The 27079-nt window shown below is 36.0% G+C and overlaps 2 protein-coding genes across 3 annotated transcripts in view; one reads left to right on the top strand and one right to left on the bottom strand.

The window, feature by feature from the left end:
• The first annotated feature begins 2811 nt into the window (after positions 1-2811).
• On the top strand, positions 2812-6464 carry LOC110442864 (periostin-like). Its single transcript, XM_021486703.1, has 6 exons — positions 2812-3090; positions 3347-3558; positions 4024-4213; positions 5240-5338; positions 5521-5631; positions 6309-6464. The coding sequence occupies exons 1-6, from the start codon at positions 2937-2939 to the stop codon at positions 6407-6409; spliced, it is 867 nt and encodes a 288-aa protein (XP_021342378.1). The 5' UTR covers positions 2812-2936; the 3' UTR covers positions 6410-6464.
• Positions 6465-9096: 2632 nt separating this feature from the next.
• The window catches only part of LOC110442847 (protein asunder homolog), a 225606-nt gene continuing 207623 nt past the window's right edge, over positions 9097-27079 (bottom strand). For both annotated transcript variants that reach the window (XM_021486673.1, XM_021486674.1), the window contains 10 exons: positions 20764-20856; positions 20044-20133; positions 18634-18812; positions 18046-18133; positions 13054-13130; positions 12550-12707; positions 11467-11682; positions 10904-11013; positions 10426-10570; positions 9097-9781 (listed from right to left, as the gene is read on the bottom strand). In XM_021486673.1, the coding sequence (XP_021342348.1) occupies positions 9763-9781; positions 10426-10570; positions 10904-11013; positions 11467-11682; positions 12550-12707; positions 13054-13130; positions 18046-18133; positions 18634-18812; positions 20044-20133; positions 20764-20856 (1175 nt within the window). In that variant the 3' untranslated portion in view covers positions 9097-9762. The remainder of the gene's footprint in view (positions 9782-10425; positions 10571-10903; positions 11014-11466; positions 11683-12549; positions 12708-13053; positions 13131-18045; positions 18134-18633; positions 18813-20043; positions 20134-20763; positions 20857-27079) is intronic.

Raw genomic sequence — 27079 nt, 5'->3', positions numbered from 1 at the left:
TTGTTTTTACTTTCTTTGAGACAAATGCACCGATGATTTTTCTTTCATATGAATAAAATCGTAACGGTTTAAGTAGCTGGTCTAGTTTATACAGATCAGTGTGGATAAGTCATGCTGTTAGTTCATAAGGTAGTTCCGTGCAGTAATGTGCACACTGTAAGCCATGCTTTATGTCTACACAACATTAGAATTGAAATCCTCTACGTGAAAATAGTCATTGAAATCGACGAAACACCATAAATATGGACAGAAACGACGCTCCTCAACTTCAGGACCAAAATATGCGGGACATAAAAGCAGGCACATCGAGAGAGTAGTTGTTTCCTTCAGCTAACGCTGTTTTCCGTCAAATTCAAGATAACGTACCGGTTACCAAAATCTTTGATACATTTGTACCTCAAACATGACTTTACTGATGGCAGACACTGACTTGTTGTTCTAGGACACTAAAAGGCACTTTGATCATTGCTCTCATGATGGCAGTTACCGGCAAGACTATCGGCTCGGTCTTAAACTCTCAAAACACTTAGAAAACGACATTGGTGATAATTAACATTGATAAAACAATGCGTTTTGTCCGAGACACTCAAAAATACTTTGAGTATGTATTTAATGATTGAAAATTATGGTTAGACGGTTGGTTGATTCAGAACCTTGAAACACTTGGAACATTGTAATAACAAGCACTGGTAAGACAACCGGTTAGGTCTGAGACACTTGGAGCATGTTTCGGTGATAGCAGATACTGACTAGACAATCGGTAAGGTCTAGGACACTCAAAAACTCGTGGTACATATATATAGGTATGGCAGACACAGATTAGACTGTCGGTTCAGTCAGAAACGATCATAAACACATGTAACATGACTTTATTGTTGTCAAACAATGGTTAGACGACCAGCTACATGCTGAATGCAAGTCAGATACAATGAAAATAATTAGAACATGAGTGGATGTTGCGGTATCTGTGCTGTAGCATTCAAGTGAGGTGGTCTATAGATTAAATGATGCCGTTGGAAGCACGGTCCCACTACAAAAAGAACACATTACATCTACAGCACACACGCAGGCATACACACATAAGGAATTATCAGCCAGGTGACATAGGACTAGTAGTTAGCGCCTGATTAGGCAGCTCCTGCGAATTCCTCAAAAATTGTATCGATTTATGTATATGCTAATTGTATTAATTGTATATCTATGGACCGTAAAGCGCTTTAGAGTGGCTAAAGTTAGCTAGATAGGGCGCTATATCAAATGATGTATATTATTATTATTAGAACATGTAAATACCCTTACAAAAATAATTAAAAAAAGATGGTATAATTAACGTACTCTATTTTTTACGCACACAAATGGAAGACAGAAAAAGTGAATGTTTCCAATTCATCGAAAATTGTGAAAGTAAATATGAGCATTTTAAAAGTAGGAATACGATAACACGTGCTACTATGACTCTATACATGACTCTTCCGGTTACGCTAATGTATAGCGAGATATGTCAAGGTTTTGCTTGAACTTAGAATTGTGAAGAAAATCTCAGAATACGATATTAACTCAAGCAGACCAGTACGTTTAGTTAGGTCATGTCTAGTAATCTTAATCACGTACCGTATCTTATACAAACAAGATTGTCCAATAACACAAAAATCACCTGGATATCACCAAAATATCATTTTGATATCATATTGCAATGAAATACCTGTATGAAGTGAAACATACACCCTTTTAACCCTGTATTTTGTCATGACGAAAACCCCGCAAAGTCATACAATACATAAGGCATTTAGTTGCAATTTTACAATTAAAAGTAGATCTTTGTTTACAAATTGTTTAGACGGTAATAACGTAAAATGTATTTCCTTAGACAAACATTGATATTTTTCATGAAAATAACAAAAGATGTATGCTTTTTCAAAATTGTTGATATGTTTTGCAGCGAAGGAAGATCTTGAAGCACACATTTGCATGAATGCGTGAATATATTCGACTAATAAAACTCAATGCTATAAGTCCTGTGTTGTGACTAATACAACTCAATGTTATAAGTCCTGTTTTGTGACTAATACAACTCAATATTATAAGTCCTGTGTTGTGACTAATATAACTCAATGTTATAAGTCCTGTGTTGTGACTTATACATCTAAATGTTATGATTTCTGTGTTGTGACTAATACAACTCAATGTTATAAGTTCTATGTTGTGACTAATACAACTCAATATTATAAGTCCTGTGTTGTGACTTATACATCTAAATGTTATGATTTCTAGCTGTGTTGTGACTAGTACAACTCAATGTTATAAGTCCTGTGTTGTGACTAATATAACTCAATGGTATAAGTCCTGTGTTGTGTTACATCTGAAGTCACACTGATGCCTCTTCGTCTTTAACCTCGGATACAGCAGGCTTAGTTGGGTATATATGAAACTGATTCATCTACCGTATTACAATGAATATGCTGTAGTCCATGGTATTTTACCCTAAGAAAAAATGAAAACAACATCCCCTAAATGCCTTTGTCATATCGTATCTGTACATCATGATGCTATAAAGATAAGTAATATCTAATCCTTCTTCCTTTGATTATGTACACGATTTATAATGACACGCATTTACTAACTCTTATATCTATGTATAGCTACAGCGTTATCAGCCAGTACAGTGATAGCAGAGGTCAACTTTGATAACCTTTTCAACTTTGTCATTAAATTATTAACAAATATGTTGAAATGGAAACAATCTCTGTATTTATTTTTGTAATACTTCGTTGCTGTTGTTGTTTTGTTTATTCATATTTGATTGACCGGACATCTAACGAAAAATCTACTTCTCAACACGACAAAAATAATAATCTTTGTTAACCTTTCTTCGACATGAACCCTTTGCTATCTTTGTTTACTAAGCGTTGGCATACTGGCACTATATCGTTCTGATAATGGAAGTTTTACAGTTTGTCGTGCTGTTTATAACATGCACACTTGCTACCTCGGAACAGACTACCGTTTTAGACGTAGCCGCTAAGAACGGTGCTACGATCCTGCGAAGACTACTTAATGGAACATATCTAGAATCTCTTTTACTTAGTGAAGGTAACAAGCATGAAACTTGCTGTGGTCCTGAAGTGTACATTGAAAGTGGAAAATTTGAACCGTTTATTCGATATCCTTACATGTTTGAACATTAATTGTGTAATTGAAGCATACTTCTGCATCACATAAACTGAATCGTTCTAATATTCATGTGATTTGTTTATATGTATATTTAGATCACACCATGCTATATGCTTTAACATTTTATTGAAATATATATGTAATGATCTGCTATAATAATGATATAATTTTGTAGGTAACTACACATTGTTTGCACCAGTAGACGATGGGTTTGACTGGTTACCCCCAAGTGTATACGATGAGCTAAACAAAAACAAGACATTTGTGAATTTCCTGTTCACATTCCATGTGGTCAAGGGGCAAGTGGAGTCAGAGAAGTTTAAGAATGACGTCACATTTGCTACCTTGCATGGGGCGACTAAGGTCAGGATGAACATCATAGGAACGGTAAGATACAATAAGGTTTGAAAGACTGATAATTTGATGCAATGATAAAAATTCCGATAGAATAAAAACAAACCATTAGTTACCTGTTATTTAAACACCGCTTATTTGTTTGCTGATACAACAGTAGGATTTTATTGAACTCTTCACAACTACAACATTAAACCGTATTAAAACTGTATCTATATACAAAACGTCATCATAAAACATAAGTTAGCTATATTTACAAACGCATTATATTTCGATGATTGTATCATTTATTTAAATAATTACCACATAAGTTGTAGCAATGCATTATTTTCTATATGCCAATATTTTTATTTAAAAAAATAGGGTCACTGGATTTCAACAGGTATCAACAAAAATACTCGGTGCACAGCATTATTGTTACAAACTATTTTTTTCTTTGTGATATCGTCGACTTTGTAGAATAAATATATTTTAATTAAGAAGTTAATTGTTATGCAGACATACACAGCTGATGGTGTGGACGTTACTCTTCCTGACCTGTCTGCGTCAAATGGCGTGGTACACATGCTTCAGAGAGCGATGTACCCAATCCCCACACTCTCCCTCCTAGAATACCTCACAACCACTCCAACATTATCACGGATCGTTGAAGTCATACAGCATGCCAATCTCACAGAATTCTTCAAAGGTATACGTGTCAGGCACCGTTAAAACAAGCATTTCACAGAGATGTTTATTTTGAAGTTTTCCTCTACAGATTAACGTTTTTCAAAATGAACCTAACGACTTACTTCACACATTTTCTGGTATGTCCCTTTTAACTTCCAGCACCTATCATTGTATACATAATTTTATGATATTATATTTGATAAAACTAGTAATATACTAAAACAAATATTAACATCGTATAAATTTGTAGAAAGAAATGTTTAAAATGCTTCACATAAAATAGACCTACAATGTTTGCCAAAATAAAAGTAAGAAATGAATGTTAAAAGATTCACGATAAAACATTACATAGTGAAACAACACTAGTTTATTAAATAAATAAGTGTAAAACTTAAAGCGGCTGCAGAGATGGGGTTTCACACACTTTTCACAAACAGCTTACCATTCGAAAGTCTGGATGGAGTTTGGAAGCTTATAGAAGTGGACTGCTGACAGACAAACTACCAACAGGAGACTTCGACAGTGGAAGGTTGATGGAGACTATAAACAAGTTAATGGTCGCCATCATATAGAAATAGGCTATCTCTTTGTCAAATTAATGTTTTTATAGGCTCATTAGTGTGTCTTGTTGAATTATTGTCACTTCCCCAGTTCTTGGTTTGAGAACGTAACATTACTTGGATGTAACCTAGATTAACATGGTGGGTGTCGTCAATTGACACGCTTACAATCCCGGAATACCTGGTCTTAGTCTCCCTGTAATGTTTGAATGGTATCCATGTAAACCCCTCCTTTGTTCATATTCTGCCCAAATGTTATCAAGTATGAGTGTTTTGACACTTCGGTTTTCACCTGGTGTTTTACGTTACCCGCATTTTGAAGGTGAACATTATTCTTGTCTCTACATGTATCATGTTATATCCGTTTATGTCTTATGTGAGAAACACGGAAAAGTCTGTGAAAGAATCTAGGAGGCATTCAAATGTTATCTACTACGTGTACATTACAATAACATTTTGTTTTGATGGTTTCGTGTGTGTTGAAGGTGGACCATTTACACTATTCGCGCCGATGAATATAGCCTTTGGTAAACTTCCGGACGGTTTTCTCGAAAAGCTGATGTTAAACAAAACAGGCCTCGTCGGTAAGATAGCTAAATATGTGTATGTTTTTTTTATCTAGAGAACGTGTTTAATAAGGAGGAAAATTTATTTCTGTTTCAGTTAAAACAGACAGCAAAAATTGTGAAAAGGTTAAGAGTTGTCGCGCTTTGAATGATACTATCCTGCATTTCAAACTAATTTAACACAAGGATTAATTTTGCAGATTTGGTCAAGTATCATGTCTTGACGGACACCCTTTTTAGTGAAGGTTTGTATGACAACCAACGACTTACAACAGCTAATGATAAACAGCTCATTGTTACTGTAATGGAAGGTAAGGAAAGAAGATAATACGGCAATCTTGCTTTTAGTTTTCATGAACCTGGAAATCCGTTATTGAAATACATTGATCTATTTACATAGATGTCTATCTATCAGTCTGATATCCTTTTCCTATCCCACCAAACTATCAACGCTTTTAAAACGTGATGAATTATGCTTGATAAATGATTGAAGTAGCGCGTAACAGGTGACAGTATCCACTGCAGCTTAATTACCTTTTACATGTTTTGAATGAGGAAATGCTTTTATCGGCATTCACAGAATAAGGTACGAACTGTACTTTATAATCATTATACAAGTAACTCATTATTGTTATTATATTCTATGCATTATTTTGCATGTGCATAGGTCCTAACTCAACAGGTCGATCTTTTAATCACCATAATCTATATCTTATCCGTAGTTAACGAATTTTATTTATCTATGAGAGATAGGACAAAACCTTTAAACAACGCGCAATCACTTTTTTTTTGTCGATTATTACATTACTTAGTTTTCAGGTTTTGCACGTAATTTCGGAGAGAGATATCTTGGTCAGTCTTTAAATATTAAAAAAAAAACGGTAGGAAAAACGATTTGTTAATCCAAAACTAAAACTAGGGTACATCAGTTAAGTCCTAATAAAGATTACTCAGTGATGCAGGAATCTTTTTCTTATTTTCTTTTCAGGAAATGTGGTGATCAATGGTGCCTTGATAAAAGGCTTTGATATCATTGTTAACAATGGTGTCATCCACGTCATCGACAGGGTTTTAATTCCACCGAATTAGGAACATCGACAATTCAATAAAAAAAGTGCCCCGAAAATAAAGAGTCCTGTTTGTCAATCTATTTAAGTTTCATAACTTTTCAACAGCGGACTATGTGAAACATCCCCGTGGGAAATATTAGCTGTATCTTTATCAAGAAAAGTTTCTTTATTTGAATAAAAAATCCCGTTTAATTGTCTACCTTATATACCAGGACATCATAGCTTGTCTGTTACATCGCGGTGATACGACGACGCCGTCGGGCGACCATCAACTGAAAAAAGTTTCCTCGAGAAAGGGTTTTTGTTTCCATTAATGCACTAAGGTTTGTTTGATAAATTCAGGTCTCCACCCCAACCCCGTTTAAGTTGCAGTGTGCGGTGTTAATGTTCAAGAAGAAAACATTAAACTGCAAAAAACCACTAACTCAAATAATTGACATTTAAAAAATAAATCTGTCTATTTAAAGAAAGGGATAGCGTCATGTACGATTTTTAAGGATAATTAAAAAACGAAAGGAAAAACGAGGAAATTTACATAAAAATGCAGTCAGACTTTATTATATTAAGATACATATCTCTGGTACAATACGATTTAGAAATATCTATACGGTGTTAGTAAAACCCTCTCAGTCATTTGAAACAAAAAGTAAAATCGTAGTCATCCTGGTTTTTTCTGAAGTATGCGGAACGTTATTATGGTATCAACGTTAACGCTGGTAAGATTATCACTTGTTTATGTTGTTATATACGACACATAATGGGCAATTACTGAAATGATAGGAATGCTTGTCTGAACTTTTCGCATGCAATCCTTCATGATAGATTGGACAGAGACTGGTCATCCTATTAATATGTTCCAGTATTGCTATTTGCCTGGTGGCAATAACTACTGGTCTCAAAAGAATACCCCGTATTTGAACTCACTGTATTACATATTCGAATAACAAAACTGTTGTGAGCAGTACCATTTACTATTAGCATATCCTTGACCACGTCAAGCCACTATTATTTAGACAGTGTACACTTAAGTACAATTACGGTTGTAAACAAACTATTATTTATTGTATTGGTTGACATAGAATTAATGACATGCCTATTGTTATCGTGTTTGTACCATTGCAGTGCACGTGGCGTCCTACTAATATAATTGTATACATGTTTACTAATTCCGACTTGGTACAAAGCAACACGAGGAAACAGACAAGCACAGTGTTGACACACATGGACAAAAGCGGCAATCAGAATATATAGAAAACCCGGCAGGAACTTGGGATACATCGAAAACAAAACGGAAAAACATAACAAACTTCATTAAAAATCGGTGGCAAATGAATGGAAACAAGATATTTTCTATCTGCATACGGTAGTATGCACTTGCGCCAGCATGTAGTGTTTTGTTGTGTTTTAAACCTTATTAGCATTTCCCAATTACAACAATAACCTGATATACAAAGTGCGTCTCTTTATTGGGATTATCATATGAATAAAGCACCAACATTTACAATAAACATGTATACGACCCTCCTTGATTGCATCTGCTATTGATCGTAACGGTCAACTTAATTATAAGTCTAACATCTACACCAGGTAGTGGTGGACAGGTAGAATGATGTACAATACGTGGCAACAAACCAACGATAAAGCCCCAACACTGTCATTGTACCATTAACGTGTATATGACCCTCTCTGATTGCAGCTGTTATTCATCGCTTAGGTCAAATTACGTCTAATATCTACAATAGGTATTCGTGGTGCTCGACCTAGGGTGAACTATTCTTGTCCCTGTCCGGTCTTTACGTGCTTTTATGTAAAATAGAAAGTGTCGTAAAACTGAGTTGACCATACTACATACATCGTTCACATATTGGTATTTGTTATTATCAAATCTTTACACGATTCTAGGAGACGATTCCGGTAAACACCGGTATATATTCCCTATTCAAACATAATGCTTTAGATTGACTTCAACATAATCTGATGTTTTGCATGTATGTTGTCCAAACAAATGAGTCTAATTATGTTTTAAAATCCTTAATGAAGTTTTTCATTACTTTTTAAAAATTCAAACTACTGACTTTAGTTATTACAGGGTGGTTTCTATCCTAATATGGACAGTGATAGTCTTCTAAGAATAGTACAGTATGTGGAAGTGTCCATGCAACTCTCAATTTATAATATACAAGCGAGGGAAATATTCTGTATTCAAGCTTTTAAAATTGTGTTATTCTTACTAACATCATCTTGTATGTTCTTTATTACAATGCAAAAGCAGCAACTCAAAATTACTATAAAACTACAACAGAAACCTTGGAGACACCAAAGAGAATGAAGAAATCGTCCTGTAGACACTGTGGGGAGGGGAAAATGTTCTGCAAAATACGTTGCTAAGATGTCTTTTGCTGAATTCGGGAGGCATGTCAGTGAAACAGGTCTATGATCATGGCAGACACTGAAACTCTCTGTTTATAAAGACACAAAGAAATATCCAGAAACTCAAGATTTTTAGAACAGGCTCTGGGGTCAAGTGTGAAATGAAAAAAAAAATGACACATATGTCACATATACATGCAGGACTGAAAATGTTTTGTTAAAAGTGCCTACTCAATATCTTTTGTATTTGTTGTCAACGTTGCGTATCATCGCTCTCTTACTGCAAAATGTTGCAATTTGTGGAACTTAAGTTATGAAAAAAAGAAACAAACATTATTTCTTGTAAAATTATGTTTTTATTTGTTTCATGTTTAGTGAGCCATAAACATGTACTAAACCAAAGACGTATACTACGTCTCTGACTAAACATATGGTCATTACAATATTGTTGTTTCAGGGTACATTAGTTTGTCCTTCGTAGATGATGTTCTTTAGAAGATGATCATGATAAATGACAGTCATACTGCTAGAAATCGGTTGAGGCTGTAACATGGGAACTTTGTCAGCCACACATAATATACAGGAACACTAAAAAGTCCTGATAATAATGTCCATGCAAACAGTTTTGTTTCTTATAAACAAAACAGACGAATTCACTTAAAAAGACGCATTCCAGGGATCCAGTTCACTGGTAATGAACAAAAAAATTCTTGTTCATAATATAGAGTCAGTGAGAAGGGAAGTTCAATAATGTTCTGTAAATGTTCTGTTATTCTGTCAGCTGTGGAATAAGTCTTGTATATCTGAACAAACAGTTTAAATGGATAAATATTCGAAATGTTGAATAATTAAGCATTCTAAACAAATGATAACAATTTTTCGTAATCTAAATATCAACCTCCTGAGGGGTAATTCACATCAACACCAAATATTTTTACCACAGTTCATTATGTTGGAAAATTCCTTACAAGATCAACCCAAACTTGTTTTTGTATTAAGACTTTATATCTTTGTCTGTTCCCTGAAAGGAATGAAAAAATGACATTAATTTTTCAGTAATTTTACACGAATCACAGAAATACCCATTACAGGGCTTGCACATGACCTAACAAGACCAGTGACTGGGTCAATAAAGCAGTTTTTATGTATATCCACCAGAAAGATAATGATTTTAAAATTGGAAGGATGAAATTAAAACTGTAAGTAGTTGTGTTGTTACTATGGTCATTTCTCTATCATTACTCTACAACTCTATCCTTATTATTAATCAGGCATTTTTTTTGTCCTAGAAGTTAAATTCTCAACTTAAAACAGTTGAGACATTTTATCCAATTCTATTCTATAAATTCACAGATGTTTGTAGTCTGTAATGTACTTGTTACATTTTCTGTCCTGAATATTATTCTTTTTATAACACACAGTCGGTGAGCTTTGTAAAAATAAGTATGCTTTACTTCATCTTTTGCCAGTTTGTTAATTCATTATGACAATGCCTCAAGAAAACGTGAGAGTTTCTATAAAATATTAACCTTATTCTTGATGGCTATTCATGTTCATATGTTTGAACAATTTATTGACATTGACAAGATGCTTACCCCATTTCTTAGTGCTTGCACAACTCATCCTACCCTGTTTTCCTTAAGTTTTTGATTACAAGATACCTACCCAGTCTCCTTAGGTTCGTTTAAATGTTTGTACAGCTCCGCGATGCCTTCGCCACTTTCCTGTCGACCTGAGAACTCCTCGTGCCTTCTTGAGTGTACTGATTTTATCCTATTGGTCCACAAAGAAAGGAGGTTCTGTGGACCTGCTGCTTTTGAGAAACAAAATCTTTCAGAATTTACTGTTTAAGACATATCATGGTTTGAACAACAAGTTTGATTTTTGTTTGTTATTTTTAAGGGAGAAATTGTGCAGAACTGCTGAATAAGACAATATATTATATTTCATAAATGTCTGTTTTAGAAATACAGGGTTTGAACAACAAGTCTTATATTTGGCCCATTGATGAAGAAATTGTGCAACATTCCACAGCTTTACAGTAACATAATGAATTCTTGCTCTGCAACACAAATTATGGTTATGAAGCAGACTTAGTCTGAAGTACAGTAAGCAAGTTGAAGTGACAAAATTCCCTAGTTACCCCCAGTGGGTGTGAAGGGGCCCTCCAGCCCAGTTCTCTGACGTTTTGGTTGTGGGGCAATATCGGCTTTGTTGGCATCCTGTTTCTCCCTCTCTGTCATCTTCTCGTATCTATGGATAGAATTTCACATATTCTTACGCATTAATAGTTTTTGATGTTCTACTGGTATGTTTCTCTGAAAAATCTTATTGTTATCGCATTCTTAACCGCCCATCAACACATGTACAGAAGAGAGCTCGAGGGCCACTGATTAACACTACAGAATCTTTGATTTTTTTTTATTGATGTTTTGAATTCCACATGTTTACCACAGACCATAATTTCAAGATTTCTAACCAGAAACTAGTGTCTGAACTTAAAAACAAGACTTCACAGAAGAAACAATGGTATAACCTTAATAAATTAAACTTGAAGTAAGGGGTCCATATGTTCAGAGGATCTCTTAATAATGAGAAGTCTCAGTTCAACTGAAGAAAGGCAAAATAAAAGGCAAAATAATGGTCAAAACATTTTTGTAGGTTTGATGATTGTGTTGCTTCAAAATAACATAACAAAAATATTACTTTTCTAGTTCTTTCCATGATTGTTCTGCCTGGCTTTCAACGTCCATTTTTTCCTCCTTTACTGACTTTTCTCCCTTCCTTGGTGATGGTTTAGAGTCGTCAGTTTTCTTACAGTCCAAGATACAATCAAGAATGCGTTGATGCATGGGCGACGTTGAGGCATGAGCACCCACCAATGCCTCTAGCTCTGACCACATCTGTCGATACTGCTCATCCCTGTCCAATCACAAGGATGTTTACATAAACTTATTTTAACAGTTTATACAGTGTGATATGTAAAACAAGAAGGGCATCAATGCATCAGGGACCTACACTATAGTGGTACGTAGGTCCTTTTTATCTCATTAAAACTAGCTCAGATCTTTATGGTGTCCAGTCACAATATCATAAACTATGTGCCTACGTGCCATCTTTATTTCTGAAGGATATTCCCTATATTCCACCAATTACTTCTTAAAACAGCTCTGTTTTCAGTAATGAATTCATTGAAGCTTAAACTATAGCATGTTGCACTATTAATTTGTCCAATAACTTTGCAACATGGTTTTCCCCATGAAAAATTTGAAAGGTTGACAAAAATACACAAGGGTAACATGAATGTTTGCCGGTGCTGGGATAAAACAACATGACAACAATAATGATTATAGATTAAATTCTCATGCCTCAATCATGTTCAAGTTTCTCATGGAGGATGGTGTTCAAGGAGACTGTCCATGGTGGTGCCATCAACCAACCCAGCCAAGAGGGAGCAAAACATGACGCAGCCAATCAAAATAGTCCAGTGTTAGCTGGGTTCAATCACAGGAACTAAGAATGATGCCAAATTCACATTTGATCCAACCAGTTATTGGTTTTACAAACTTAACACGTTTTTTGTATATGATGTGGTTTTTTATACATAATTGCATAAACAGTTTTTTTTATTAACTTCTGAAATTCCAGTTTTGAAAATATTTTTCTATCTAAAAACTGGAAAACAGACCCAGCAACTGCTATATGAATCCTTCCATATGTAGTATATTGAGTACAGAAGAAGTTGAGTGTGATTGCATGAATTTAGCTTGATGATTAAATGAAGTTTACCTCTTTGGACCTTTAGCCCTGGAGCCACTGGATGTGATTGGCAGAGCCTCATTTCGACTCTCCATTCCAACGACATGGTAGATGGCCTTACGACACTCAATGACATCATCTTCATCCAATGTCTCCTTCACAATCAGAGTGGGCAATGGGTCTATGTGCTAAAAACAAACAAACATACTGTAATAGAGGTCCTCTGATTCTATGGAAACTTATTTTATTTAGAAAACCATTTTCATGATGTAATACTTACCAAAGCTTTAATATGCATATTCTGAACCAATTAACATCTTTATGCCCCAAAAAATAGGATTTCACAACAATTCCTTGAACGAGACCCAAAATCAAAATATTGCTGCAAGCCATATAAGTTTGCATAAATGAAAAAAACATCTGACTATGACTATGCAAAACCTATCCTTAGAGTGGGATTGGCTTGAATGTTCTTGATTTCTGGTTTTAATACTGCCGGCCCACTATCAATGGAAGCCATATGCGCATACTCACTGAAGCCATATTGAAGATAATTGTCTCCCCTATCACCATTGGCCAGTATCGACTCATTCTCTCCAGGTGGCTCTGAGCTGTAACGTAAAGGTCAAGGTTGCAACATGTTTAGTACAAAGGTCAAGTGCTGTAAAGAAAGGTCAAGGTTAAAACTGTAATGCAAAGGTCAATGTTATAGCATGCTTTCACACAAAGGTCTATGTCATACCTATGTGTTACAATGCCATTAACATAATAACAGGGTTACCAGCTCTCACGGCGTGAGACAAAAACTCACACTGAAACGTCCTTACTCACGCTGAAAAGTCCTTACTCACGCTGCAACAACCTTACTCACGCTGAAACAATCATCACGCCACGTTAATAATGTGGTTCAATGTATTGAAAATTAAGGTCATTTTCATAAAATATTTATCACATCAAAATAATTAAGTTGTAATTTTGGAGACAACTTATGATTTTAATATATCATAACACAAAGTTCAAGGTTACACCATATAGTTATATAAACGACAAGATTCAGAAAGATCAGGATTGAATTATGGTAAACACTTTATTTGCCACCGAGTTGATAACCATTAACTGATTATAGACACCAGACAATGCAGCAGCATGCCTATAGCTGAGTAAAAGCTGTTTTATAATTAGAATCCAAGGGATTTGTATTCCATGCTTATAATGGTTTATCAAATATTGATGCTGTATAATGTGTGCCTCTATCTGCAAATTGTTTTATTGCTGACTTACCTCTGGAAACCATGGTGTAAATATTTACACTGTTTGACAGTTCAAACCTTAACTTCCTCTTTTAAATCAAAAATTCCCATATCTAATACATTTCTATCTCTGAGAATTATGACACCTAGACAAAACAATTGATCAGTGAAGCAGATGTGATCAACAAAAGTGATATTCCTTCAAGGTTAAATTACCATGAGCAAGATTTATAAAAGTTTGTCAGCATCTTTTTTGTGTGGAAACTTCTTTATCTAGACAATAGATTATTGCCAAAAACCAAGATCAAGTAGTAATTAGACACTGATGAACATGGAACCAGGCAATGGCCCGCCTGTATTTTCCGTTTTGCAAATGACTATATAAGTGGGTCCACTGCTGCAGATGACCTTTTACTGGCAACATGGAGCTGATTCATTAAAACAGATTTTTGCGACAGTAAAATCACCAGTATACATCTGTAAGGCTTATAGGGCTTGTATATTTTATTCAAACTAGATAATAATTCAAAATTATTCCACTAACTTGATACTACAGTGGCAATCTCGTGTTTTTTATTGTTCAAACAAATTTCAAAAAAATCACTTGCCAAATCGTACGGGCAATGACACTAACATTATGAAGTGATCGATCGAATATGTATCAGTCAAACATAGGACAGGGCAGTAATTGTGAGCAAGCTCAACAACAACAGCACCTTTTCAGAGCCAGAAGCAATATTCAGATCAAGTTTGGTTACTTGGCCTGATACAAATAGGAAGCTGGGAAAAAAATGAAAATGTCCAAGATAATCGGAGAACAGGTGTCCATTTTTGGTTGTGAGGAACATTTGCATGAAGTTCTGTCCAAGTTAGTCTGATGGACATTGAATATATGTATTTTTTTTATCTCAACCAATCATCATGGATTTCAAGGTAGCCAGGAAAAATAACAACAGATTAACTAAATCTTGAGAAGATGTTAAAAGTTTTTTTGCAAGTCCCCTTATTGAGCCACATTCTTCATTAATTCCCATGGTCTAGGTGTGTTTCATTACCGCTTAGGTCAAAATCCCTTTACCTGTACCAAAGAAGTAGCCTTTTAGGGTAATCCATTGTTTCCATTTGGGGCTTCATCACTTAAACCCTAAGAAGATCTGATTCATATATTTTGAATTATGAAAAATTTAATTGCTTTGGCCTAAGGAGTGATGATCCATGCCAAATTTGGTCAAAATCCTTTCAGCCATTCTGGACAAGAAGTCTTTTAAAGGACAAGTTGATCGATGAATGTGTCAACATTGGGCAAGGAGTTTTGATGATGGAGAGCTACCAGAAAATAACTGATACCATTGTCTTACTATAAAATGCACAATGAGAACAATGGATGATCTCACAACAGTGTTTTATCATGAGAAGAAGTGTGTGGTATTACTTATACCACCAAAAGATTGGAGATGGAATGACATGGCTACCAATTTCTATTTAAATTAAATACACTATATGTACTTTACAGAAATCGCATGTTGCTAGACTTTAAGGAGCCCAGTGTGGGAGATCTCCTTCCACAGGGTTTGCCCAGTGTGGGAGATCTCCTTCCACAGGGTTTTCAAATGTGAGATTATTTTACGGCGTCGCGGTGAAACATTGTTTCAGTTGTTGAGATTAGATTTACAAATGTATTCTGGCTTCCTCTGAATACTATTTTATCTTGGTTGTTGATTAATTCACTTCAATATACTAAAATTTGTGGTAAAAAAACCCCAATATATTTAGTAACCACACAAATAGATTGCATCAGAAAGGCAACACAGCATTATCACAGACCATTCTTGTAACATTTCCTTTCTTGGCTGGAATTGTCCTAGATTGCCCATGTGCTTTTCATCTATACAAAGACTTGTTGATCATATTTAACCTCACTTACAAAACCTAAATGGTCAAGTTATAATGATTTTACATATCTACTATACAAATCACAATATCTAAAACCAAGAAACCCTGATAACTACTGTATATCTACATGAAATGGTCTATGGTTTATAGTTAATTTACCTTATATCTAAAAACAGTGGAAAATCCCTAGGTAACCCTTACTTCTGGGAATGATGTTTTTGAAATGTAAGGGTGCAACATGTCTATAAATATTACCGAATATTCTGTAATGATATGGCTATACGCTAGTTTTGGCATCATATCTATTGCAAGCAATTTGGTTTATGGTATTGCAGAAATTATTGAACAAGATTTTGGTCAAAGAAACAGTTTTGAAAAGCAAAAAATCAATACAAAATAATTTGAAGATTAGATACATTGAAATCTGTACTGGCTTTATTTGTAAACATGAAACTTTATTCAATTGCAACCTTTTATGATCCTACAACCCCTAACCTCTGACCTCTAATCCACCCGAACATGAGACATTTTCTTTTATACTGTATCTTACTGGCAGACCATGTTTAACCGAACATAACAAGGGCTCAGTGCACTGATAAACAAGAGGCCAAGGGGCTTTAATAGCTCACCTGGAATTTCATTATCAATTTAAACCCCTTAAGTACCCAGGGCCAATCTCAACTGTTTCCATTTAATGACTCAGGGAGTAAATCCCAAATGCTGGAGCAAGACCCCTGAGCCAATCCTTGTAGCATGAATGAAATCATCTCTTCAAGCCTAGCAATCTCATATGTGGTTAAACAGTGGGTATCTCAACCATATTTCGACCCAGGGAGTTAACTGTAAAAAGGAATGAGGCAACACCCTGGCCAATTGTAACAGAATGAGTATATTTGTGCTCTCATGCCCAGCAATCACATATATGTTTACAGGGTGGGGATCTCAAATGTTGCCATATTATGACTGAGGGTAAGTCATCAGGGTGGAGCTTGACCCCTAGACCATTTCCAGTAGCATGAGTATCTTGTCAATTTATTCAAAAATGCATGCCTCTTATTTAGACTTTTACCAACATGGCATAGAGATAAGAAAGTTTCTCATTATCCCACTTCTAAGATGAATTTCCAATGATTTTTGTGATGCATGGTTCTAAAAGATTGCATTAGTCACAGTATCAGCTGATAATATAATATGGCATATATAGAGGTTACACAACGAGTGGTTGTTGAATATGGTATTTATTTCACTCAAGTTAGTTAATTTTCAAAAGTTATAGGCTCTCCAAATATTGATAACGGGACATGGGGAGAAAGAAATATTTTCCGACACTGTTACAGATCATGTTTGGGTTTCACAGAGACATATATATTACATCTCTGGGTTTCATGACCTGGACACGCGACAGTATGGCGTCAAATTGATATCGAGCGTCTGTAGCAATTTTGCCTGAAACTAGCAATCAAATCTTTAAGCATCCTCTTCTTTTGGTATTGCCTTAATAACCCCCTTTTTCCATTGCATAACCTCACAAAAGTCACCAACATTTGCCGGATGTTGACAGCAGACGACGTTAACAAAACAGCACGCCACAAAAAGCGTGTGAAAAAATTCGTCTGGTCAAGGTTCATCTTCTCGACCAATCAAAACTACAGAAGGTCATATACCATGTGTGGTGTATAACTCATATTTATTCAACAGTCTGCATGTTTATACAATGATCTGAGAGTGGAATAACACAGCATATTGTGGTAGAAAGGGTTTTGTTCCATTACTCATAAAGTGAACTGCTATAGAGCCATTTAGGTGGAGGAAGTAGTCTTTAACTACCAGAGTCAACCTGTGGTGGAGGAAAATCGGCATATCGGGAGAAAAATATCAACCGTAAGTCAGTACCTGGTGGTTGCCCGACGTAGGCATTAAACCTGTGACCCAGTGGTGATCTCGGGCTAGTCATCATTGACGGATTGACACATTAACCACTCAGCCCTGGTGGTCCCTTCCAGACCCAGAATAGTACAATATTCATCTAAGTTATATTTTAAATTTCCTAGGGAGGGCCCTCATCAGAACAGGCTTCCTACTTTGGGAAAAACTGCCCTATGATGTTGTTTAATTTTTGTTAAGATTCAGCATTCAATCAATCAGTAGTGAATTCTGCAATTTTAGCACTCCACTAAAGCAAGTGTGTCAAAATATTGTCAATTGTACTGATTTAACAAGCTAGCTAAAATAGTCACAATTTATGTGTAGACTCCTTAACTCCTTAGTAGGATCCACTATGTCTGGTAAAACTCAGTCTGATACACTGTAACATATTGACAGAAGTATAAATCTGTATACTAGAATGAAGGTGTATAAGAGTCTATTTCTCATTTTTACTCACCCCGGTCTAGTGGGGGGTCTTCTGGTTCTTCTAACATGTTGGGTAAAGCTGGTGCTAGTCGGTTCTCTTTCATAAATTCGCCAAAGTCCTTAAAGTAAAAACAAAATCGCACGATATAAATTTTAAGCACGCAAATCCTCATTTCAGTTCATCTGAAACAATATTTATTCGATTACAATATCATTCAGTAAATACACCCATGTCATAGATGTTGTATGCAATCTCATGTACAACTTGGGTATAATGACTTATTGTGATATCACAGAAGAATTTTAGATTTTAAGAATGACCTGGAGATTGTGTTTTGCAATATTTGGGATTTTTTTTTATCATGTGATAAAAAAGGATCTAAAAAAAACATTTCCATGATATAAATGATAAATGAAATCCAACACAATGTTGTGTTTAAGAAGGAATTATGTAGGTATATGTTTCTGTAGTCAGTAGCTTGGCCCAAGCACCCCTTATGGACAGAGATTCATGTTTGTGTAGATATGCTGACCCCAGGCATCCAGCTTCCCCAACAATACTTGAAGCAGTGTCCTTTATTAGTGTAAACTCTGTCTATCCCACATTAAAACCACTTACATTGATTCTGTAGTCGGTGACCCGTCCCCCACACCCCTCACTGATGGAAGGAGGATCTTCCAACAGGGACCGTCCTGTATGTATGGCGTGGATGAAGATCTCCCCACCATGACTTGCCAGCATATGTGATATGACCTTGATGCCAGTCTTTTTTGGCTGCTCCAGCATGACAGCTCGACCTGTAATTAGAGGTCAAATGTCGGAAACAAATATTGAATTAATTTCTTTAACAAGAGGCCCATGGGCCTTAACGGTCACCTGATATATTTAAACAGAGAGTTGATTTTGTTTTTGACACGAACAGAAATATTATTCAAAGTAACAAAAAACAATAAAACCCCCTTATTCAATATCTAACATACAGTTTTAAGACTAAAAAGTATTTGAAACTAGCACCTCTGATTCTAAACAAGGAAAATGAAGAAATTTTAGCACGCTGACTCCTTTGGGCCCCACCCTACAGCCCTTGGGGGTAGCGCTGGCTCAAAATTTTCAAAGTATCAAACTGTCAACTCAAGATTATAATTCAAATCAAATTATTAACATGTAATATTCAAAGTATCATTTGCCATTATAAACCATAATAAATTTTGCCCCCCCCCCCTCCTTCCCCAGGGGGAAAACGTGAGACCCTAGGGGCATAAACCTTAAGACCCTTCCATCTATGAAGAGTGTTTGATTCTACCATATCTGGGTATTTGAGAAAAGATTTTTCAGTCAATTCAACCCTTTTTGGCCCCACCCATCAGCCCCGGGGGGTCATTCAGGGTTGGTATGTGCATACCATCAAACTGCTACCCAATACTGATAATGCTAACCTAAATTGAATTACTTCCAATGGAAATTAAACAAATGTTGGTCCAAAATGTGATTTCCCTATATAAACTATAGTAAAGTTTACCCCCTCCCCAGGGGGAAACGTGAGACCCCAGGGTCATAAAATTCACAATTTTGGTAAAGCACCTTATGTCCCTTCCATCTATGAAGAGTGCTTGATTCTACCATATCTGGGTCTTGAGAAGAAGATTTTTGAAATTTTAGTCAATTTGACTCTTAAATTTGCCCCTCAGGCCCCTGGGGGCTGGGGACCAAATCCGCCACAACTTTTGTTGACCTTTGGCCATGGAAGGTTTCTGCAAAATTTCATTGAAATTGGTTCAGGGGTTTTGGAGAAAAAAAAAGTAGAACGGATTCAGTATTTTAGAAATAAAGTCAGTTGATATTGGCTTAGCCAATCAGAAAAGAGGACATATCTGATAAAATAGCAATAAATTACCTCATATCAGTTAATCTCAACCTGTATATAACTTAGCAGTTGATTCCATCTGGATTTCCACCGGGATGTTTTTTACAATTGGCAATTTCTTTCTCATCCCAATAATTCATTGCTAAACAAAGAACTGATCTTACCGCTGAGCAGGAAGTTTGTGAGACAGGATGATGGCCGACTGTTGACATCCACTGGGGTCACTCGGTGCACATCTGTACAGTAGTGCATTTCTGGCATACAAATAAGAACATAATTCAGTAAAATGAAATATACATTCTCATTTCATCACTCCTATTTAAGTTCGTTATGTATATTAAGTAATTATGTGACCTTTACAAGTCATATATTAAACAAGGACCAAATTATCTTTATTGACCTGAATTTGTTTTAAATGCAATGGGTTCTTTATAATAGAAGCCCTTGGCCTGTATTCATGAAACCATTCTCATGCTCAAACTCATACATATATGTTTCTTATGCCAATGATAATTAAATATAGTTTCAAATTTTTCAATGATTAACCGATTTTGGAAGAATTTTGGAGAGACTTCATACTTGAGCATGAGAATGGTTTCATGAATACGGGCCCTGGGGGTCATGATTTAAACAAATAGGGAATTCTATTTTTTTCCTTTTCTAAAAACTTTGCTGAAATTGACCCATTGGACCTGATGTACATGAATAAAGATCCACACTGTCTATAGTCCCTGTAGATCGAGCTGGAACTAAGATCCACACTGTCTATACTCCCTGTAGATCGAGCTGGAACTTTAACATTAAAAGTGCTGCAATGACTATTCAAAAGATGTTGTCACACACATCTGGACACTCTAAATGGCAAACCATTTCTAGCCACTCACCTACGACGTTGGACTTTGGGGTACACCATTTCAACGTGATAGTTTCTGTAGGAAGACCTTCCTTCGATGGTATCACTAATCCATCTCCATGAGCTTTAATAAAAATCAAATAAATATTATCAAAACAGAAACACCTTTTCAAGAAAACTGGTCAAATGAAACTAAACCAGCACTTAAAGCTATAGGTAGGTAGTACTAACACACTGATAATGTATGATCAATCCTGGTAGGTAGTACTAATTCCAACACACTGACAATGTATGATCAATCCTGGTAGGTAGTAAAATCACACTGACAATGTATGATCAATACTGGTAGGTAGTACTAACACACTGACAATGTATGATCAATCCTGGTAGGTAGTAATATTACACTGACAATGTATGATCAATACTGGTAGGTAGTACTAACACAATGACAATGTATGATCAATACTGGTAGGTAGTAATATCACACTGATAATGTATGTTCAATCCTGGTAGGTAGTAATAATTCCAACACACTGACAATGTATGATCAATCCTGGTAGGTAGTAATATCACACTGACAATGTATGATCAATCCCGGTAGGTAGTACCAACACACTGACAATGTATGATCAATCCTGGTAGGTAGTACTAACACACTGACAATGTATGATCAATCAGCACTTAAAGCTAGGTAGGTAGTACTAATTCCAACACACTGACAATGTATGATAAATCCTGGTAGGTAGTACTAACACACTGACAATGTATTATCAATCAGCACTTAAAGCTAGGTAGGTAGTACTAATTCCAACACACAGACAATGTATGATCAATCAGCACTTAAAGCTAGGTAGGTAGTACTAATTCCAACACACAGACAATGTATGATCAATCAGCACTTAAAGCTAGGTAGGTAGTACTAATTCCAACACACAGACAATGTATGATCAATCAGCACTTAAAGCTAGGTAGGTAGTACTAATTCCAACACACTGACAATGTACGATCAATCCTGGTAGGTAGTAATATCACACTGACAATGTATGATCAATCCTGGTAGGTAGTACTAACACACTGACAATGTATGATTAATCCTGGGACTATTTGCCTGCGATAGCACAGCGATAAAAGGGATCTCTCACCCCGTAAAAACTATCTTTTCATGAATGAAATATTTATAGATTAAAGAGACAATTTAGTGAAGTTTCTTTTATAATTTTGCCACAAAACTCTTAGTAATAATATAGTTTGATACTCCTTAGGAACAATTCATGTTGAGAAATTGACAAGAGACAATGTTTACTTGTCGTGCAAGAAATCCTAACTGTACAACCGCACGTTTTAGCCCCAGCTGTCGGAACTTTTCAGTAACAAATGTGTTTTTCCAGCCGAGGGGAGAAAGTAAATTCTTGCTGTATTCACCTAACATTTTTGGAATACAAGCACTGCATATATTCTTAATCAATAGCATCTTCCAAACAACACCTCCTTAATTCATTGTTATAAATGAGTAATTCATTTGAAGTTTAGATCTACTGATATCATAACTTGCACGGTTTGAAAATCTGCCTACAGTACCTTTCTGTGCATGTGCACATTCTATTTAAACCTGTTTCTTTTTATTCAAATCCAACTGCGAACAGATTTAGCCTCTTAGACAGTGACACATGGTGTTTACACTGTTTTAATTTCTGCAGTAAACACATTGTGATTTTGTCTGGTTCAGAACTATGTTCCAATGATAAGGTCTATAGGACTGTTTATTACATTTTTACCAGTGAAATATAGAAAATTATTTACTATATGTAAGTGATATTTTTAAGTAGTGAAAAAATCACTTTTGCTGATTTGACCGATCGAAACACTGAAAACACTGTAATACAGAAATATTGCAAGTTTTATCAGGATATCTATTAGAAATTATTTTACCTTATTATTAGAGGAACTACTGCATATGAACAAGTTCTAATTGTAATGGGGACCATTACAGAAGTCCTCAAAACTGACCCCATAGTCGCAAATGATGCTCGGATAGAGTTAACAATGGCATCATATACTGTATACTAAGTTTAAGCATCATCTTGGAGTACACCGTTTAATGTTTGAAACAATCAAACTTTTTTTTAACTTTGACCTTGAGGGAAAGGGCACAGTGACATAGTGACAAAGTATTGCACTTCATCTGTAGTTGATGCAGTTATGCTGCAAGTTTCATTAAGATATCTATAATGGTTTAAAAGTAACAGCCCAAGATGTTACTGAAAAATTTGCACATATTTGACCTTTGACCTTGGGGTCAAGGTCACAATGACCTAATGACAGTGCCCTGCACATTGTCTATGAGTGATGCAGTCATATTCAAGTTTCATCATATCTTTATCGGTTTTAAATGTGATAAGCATCCTTAGATACATAAGCCATGCAAGTTTAGTTGATGTACAACAAGTAGTTACTTAGTAACTGACCTTAACCAAACTTCTTAACCTGGTCACTGAAGTGGAAAATGTAGGTCAGAACCTGTGAGCATCCAAAGCATAGCATGTGATAAGCATCCTTAGATACATAAGCCATGCAAGTTTAGTTGATGTACAACAAGTAGTTACTTAGTAACTGACCTTAACCAAACTTCTTAACCTGGTCACTGAAGCGGAAAATGTAGGTCAGAACCTGTGAGCATCCAAAGCATAGCATGTGATAAGCATCCTTAGATACATAAGCCATGCAAGTTTAGTTGATGTGGGTTAATTAATAACTTAGAAAAGGAGCTTAACCATTCTTCTTAACCTTAGTGCAGACAGACAGACAGACAGAAATTGCCATTCTATAAGCCCTGATTGCATTGCAATCCGGCTGAAAATGCTTGGCGCCTCTCTGTACTAATTGTTCGCATTAGCTTTTCTGTCAAATAAAAAGAAAAAGTTGCAGCTGATTCAAACCATGTTCTAAAATAACTTAGAGCAACTGAACCAGATCTATATTTAGGATAACTGTTCATCAAAATATCAATTGTCAAAATGGTAAATGGACGTATACAAAAAACCACAGAGAGGCACTGTGTAGAGAGTAGTTATACAAAAACCAGAGAGGCACTGTGTAAAGAGCAGTTATACAAAAACCACAGAGAGGCACTGTGTAGAGAGAAGTTATACAAAAACCAGAGACAGCATGCTACAGGCCCAATATCAGTACCCTGGGCCTTCTGGTTATTGAGAAGAAGTTGTTTGAAGATTTTAAGACACCTGACCCCAGTGACCTTGAAAGTGGGTCAATGTCATTCATTCAAACAACATTGGTACCCCTTCATCCCAGCATGCCACAGGCCCAATATCAGTACCCTGGCCCTTTTGCTTATTGAAAAGAAGTCGCTTGAAGATTTTACGACATTTGACCCCTGTGACCTTGAAAGTTGGTCAAGGTCATTCAGTTGAACAAACTTGATAGTCCTTCATCCCAGCATACTACAGGCCCAATATCAGTACCCTGGGCCTTCTGGTTATTGAGAAGAAGTTGTTTAAAGTTTTTGACATATATGACCCCTGTGAACTTGAATATGGGTGAAGGTCATTCATTTGAACAAACTTGGTAGCCCTTCACTCAGGCATGCTACTGACCAAATATCAACTCCCTGGGCATTTTGGTTATTGAGAAGAAGATGTTTAAAGTTTTTGACATATTTGTCCACTGTGACCTTGAATATGGGTGAAGGTAATTCATTTGAACAAACTTTGTAGCCCTTCATTTCAGCATGCTACTGGCAAAATATCATTACCCTCTGCATTTTGGTTATTCAGAAGAAGTTGTTTAAAGTTTTTGACATATATGACCCCTGTGAACTTGAATATGGGTGAAGGTCATTCATTTGAACAAACTTTGTAGCCCTTCATTTCAGCATGCTACTGCCCAAATATCATTACCCTCTGCATTTTGGTTATACAGAAGAAGTTGTTTAAAGTTTTTAAACATATTTGACCCCTGTGACCTTGAATATAATTGAAGGTCATTCATTTGAACAAACTTTGTAGCCCTTCATTTCAGCATGCTACTGGCAAAATATCATTACCCTCTGCATTTTGGTTATACAGAAGAAGTTGTTTAAAGTTTTTGACATATATGACCCCTGTGAACTTGAATATGGGTGAAGGTCATTCATTTGAACAAACTTGGTAGCCCTTCACTCAGGCATGCTACTGACCAAATATCAACTCCCTGGGCATTTTGGTTATTGAGAAGAAGATGTTTAAAGTTTTTGACATATTTGACCACGGTGGCCTTGAATATGGGTGAAGGTCATTCATTTGAACAAACTTGGTAGCCCTTCACTCAGGCATGCTACTGACCAAATATCAACTCCCTGGGCATTTTGGTTATTGAGAAGAAGATGATTAAAGCTTTTGACATATTTGACCTCTGTGACCTTGAAAATAGGTGAAGGTCATTAATTTTAACAAACTTTGTAGCCCTTCATCTCAGCTAGGTACTGGCCAAATATCATCACCCTCTGCATTTTGGTTATTGAGAAGAAGATGTTTAAAGTTTTTGACATATTTGTCCACTGTGACCTTGAATATGGGTGAAGGTAAATCATTTGAACAAACTTTGTAGCCCTTCATTTCAGCATGCTACTGCCCAAATATCATTACCCTCTGCATTTTGGTTATACAGAAGAAGTTGTTTAAAGTTTTTAAACATATTTGACCCCTGTGACCTTGAATATGGGTGAAGGTAATTCATTTGAACAAACTTTGTAGCCCTTCATCTCAGCTAGGTACTGGCCAAATATCATCACCCTCTGCATTTTGGTTATTGAGAAGAAGATGATTAAAGCTTTTGACATATTTGACCTCTGTGACCTTGAAAATAGGTGAAGGTCATTAATTTTAACAAACTTTGTAGCCCTTCATCCAAGTTTGCTTCTGGCCAAATATCGACACCCTAGGCCTTTCGGTTATTAAGAAGAAGTCGTTTAAAGTAAAATATTGACGACGGACGGACGGACGGCGGACGCCGCGCCACGGCATAAGCCCACTTGGCACTTCGTGCCAGGTGAGCTAAAAAACACAGAGAGGCACTGTGTATAGTTATACAACAACCACAGAGAGGCACTGTGTAGACAGTAGTTATACAAAAACCACAGAGACACACTGTGTAGAGAGTAGTTATAAAAAAACCACAGAGAGGCACTGTGTAGCGAGTAGATATGCAAAAACCACAGAGAGGCACTGTGTATAGTTATACAACAACCACAGAGAGGCACTGTGTAGACAGTAGTTATACAAAAACCACAGAGAGACACTGTGTAGAGAGTAGTTATAAAAAAACCACAGAGAGGCACTGTGTAGCGAGTAGATATGCAAAAACCACAGAGAGGCACTGTGTATAGTTATACAAAAACCACAGAGAGACACTGTGTAGAGAGTAGTTATAAAAAAACCACAGAGAGGCACTGTGTAGTGAGTAGATATACAAAAACCACAGAGAGGCACCGTGTAGGGAGTAGTTATACAAAAACCGCAGAGAGGCAGTGTGTAGAGAGTAGTTATACAAAAAACACAGAGAGGCACTGTGTAGAGAATAGTTATACAAAAACCAGAGAGGGACTGTGTAAAGAGCAGTTATACAAAAACCACAGAGAGGCCCTGTGTAGAGAGTAGATATACAAAAACCCCAGAGAGGCACTATGTAGAGAGTAGTTATACAAAAACCACCGAGAGGTAATGTGTAGAGAGTAGTTATACAAAAACCACAGAGAGGCACTGTGTAGAGAGAAGTTATACAAAAACCAGAGAGGCACTGTGGAGAGAGTAGTTATACAAAAACCAGAGAGGCACCGTGTAGAGAGTAGTTATTCAAAAAACACAGAGAGGCACTGTGTAGAGAGTGAGTTATACAAAAGAACAACTATATATGTAGTAAAATGATTATAAATGAGGCCACTTAAACATTGATTAATTTCAATAAAAACACATTGTTAGCCTAATAAATACAGTGCGAATATTATTAACTCAGATATTTTGCTGTTCAGAAAAAAAAGTCTTGACTAGCAATTTACGAAACTTAAAGAATGTAGATAATATAAACAACAAGTCCTAGTCCTTCAAAGTCTAGTCGGCTGAGGACAAAGTCATGGAAATATTTTTATATTTTCATCTAAAATATTAACAAGGTTATCGCGAGCGGTATATAATACGCCCGTCACACATTGAATGAGCAGTTGTTTGTATGATTGAAATATATGAAGTATTTGTGAGTAATTGATATTAAAAGAGAAATCATTCAACATAACTGGTAGATCAATGAGTGCAATACAACATCATGGAACGCATGCATCGCATTAATGAAACCAAGGG

Source organism: Mizuhopecten yessoensis, unplaced genomic scaffold, assembly GCF_002113885.1.
Source record: "Mizuhopecten yessoensis strain PY_sf001 unplaced genomic scaffold, ASM211388v2 scaffold716305, whole genome shotgun sequence".
In the NCBI taxonomy this organism is placed as follows: domain Eukaryota; kingdom Metazoa; phylum Mollusca; class Bivalvia; order Pectinida; family Pectinidae; genus Mizuhopecten; species Mizuhopecten yessoensis.
The sequence above is the reverse complement of the archived record's forward strand: the minus strand, read 5'-3'. Positions and strand labels throughout refer to the sequence as shown.

Bases quoted from the DNA above. Each gene is read 5' to 3' on its own strand.
- LOC110442864 (XM_021486703.1), top strand. From the start codon at position 2,937: ATGGAAGTTTTACAGTTTGTCGTGCTGTTTATAACATGCACACTTGCT. The intron at 3,559-4,023 runs GTAAGATACAAT...ATTGTTATGCAG, and splicing joins GGATGAACATCATAGGAACG to ACATACACAGCTGATGGTGT. The intron at 5,632-6,308 runs GTAAGGAAAGAA...TTTTCTTTTCAG, and splicing joins CATTGTTACTGTAATGGAAG to GAAATGTGGTGATCAATGGT.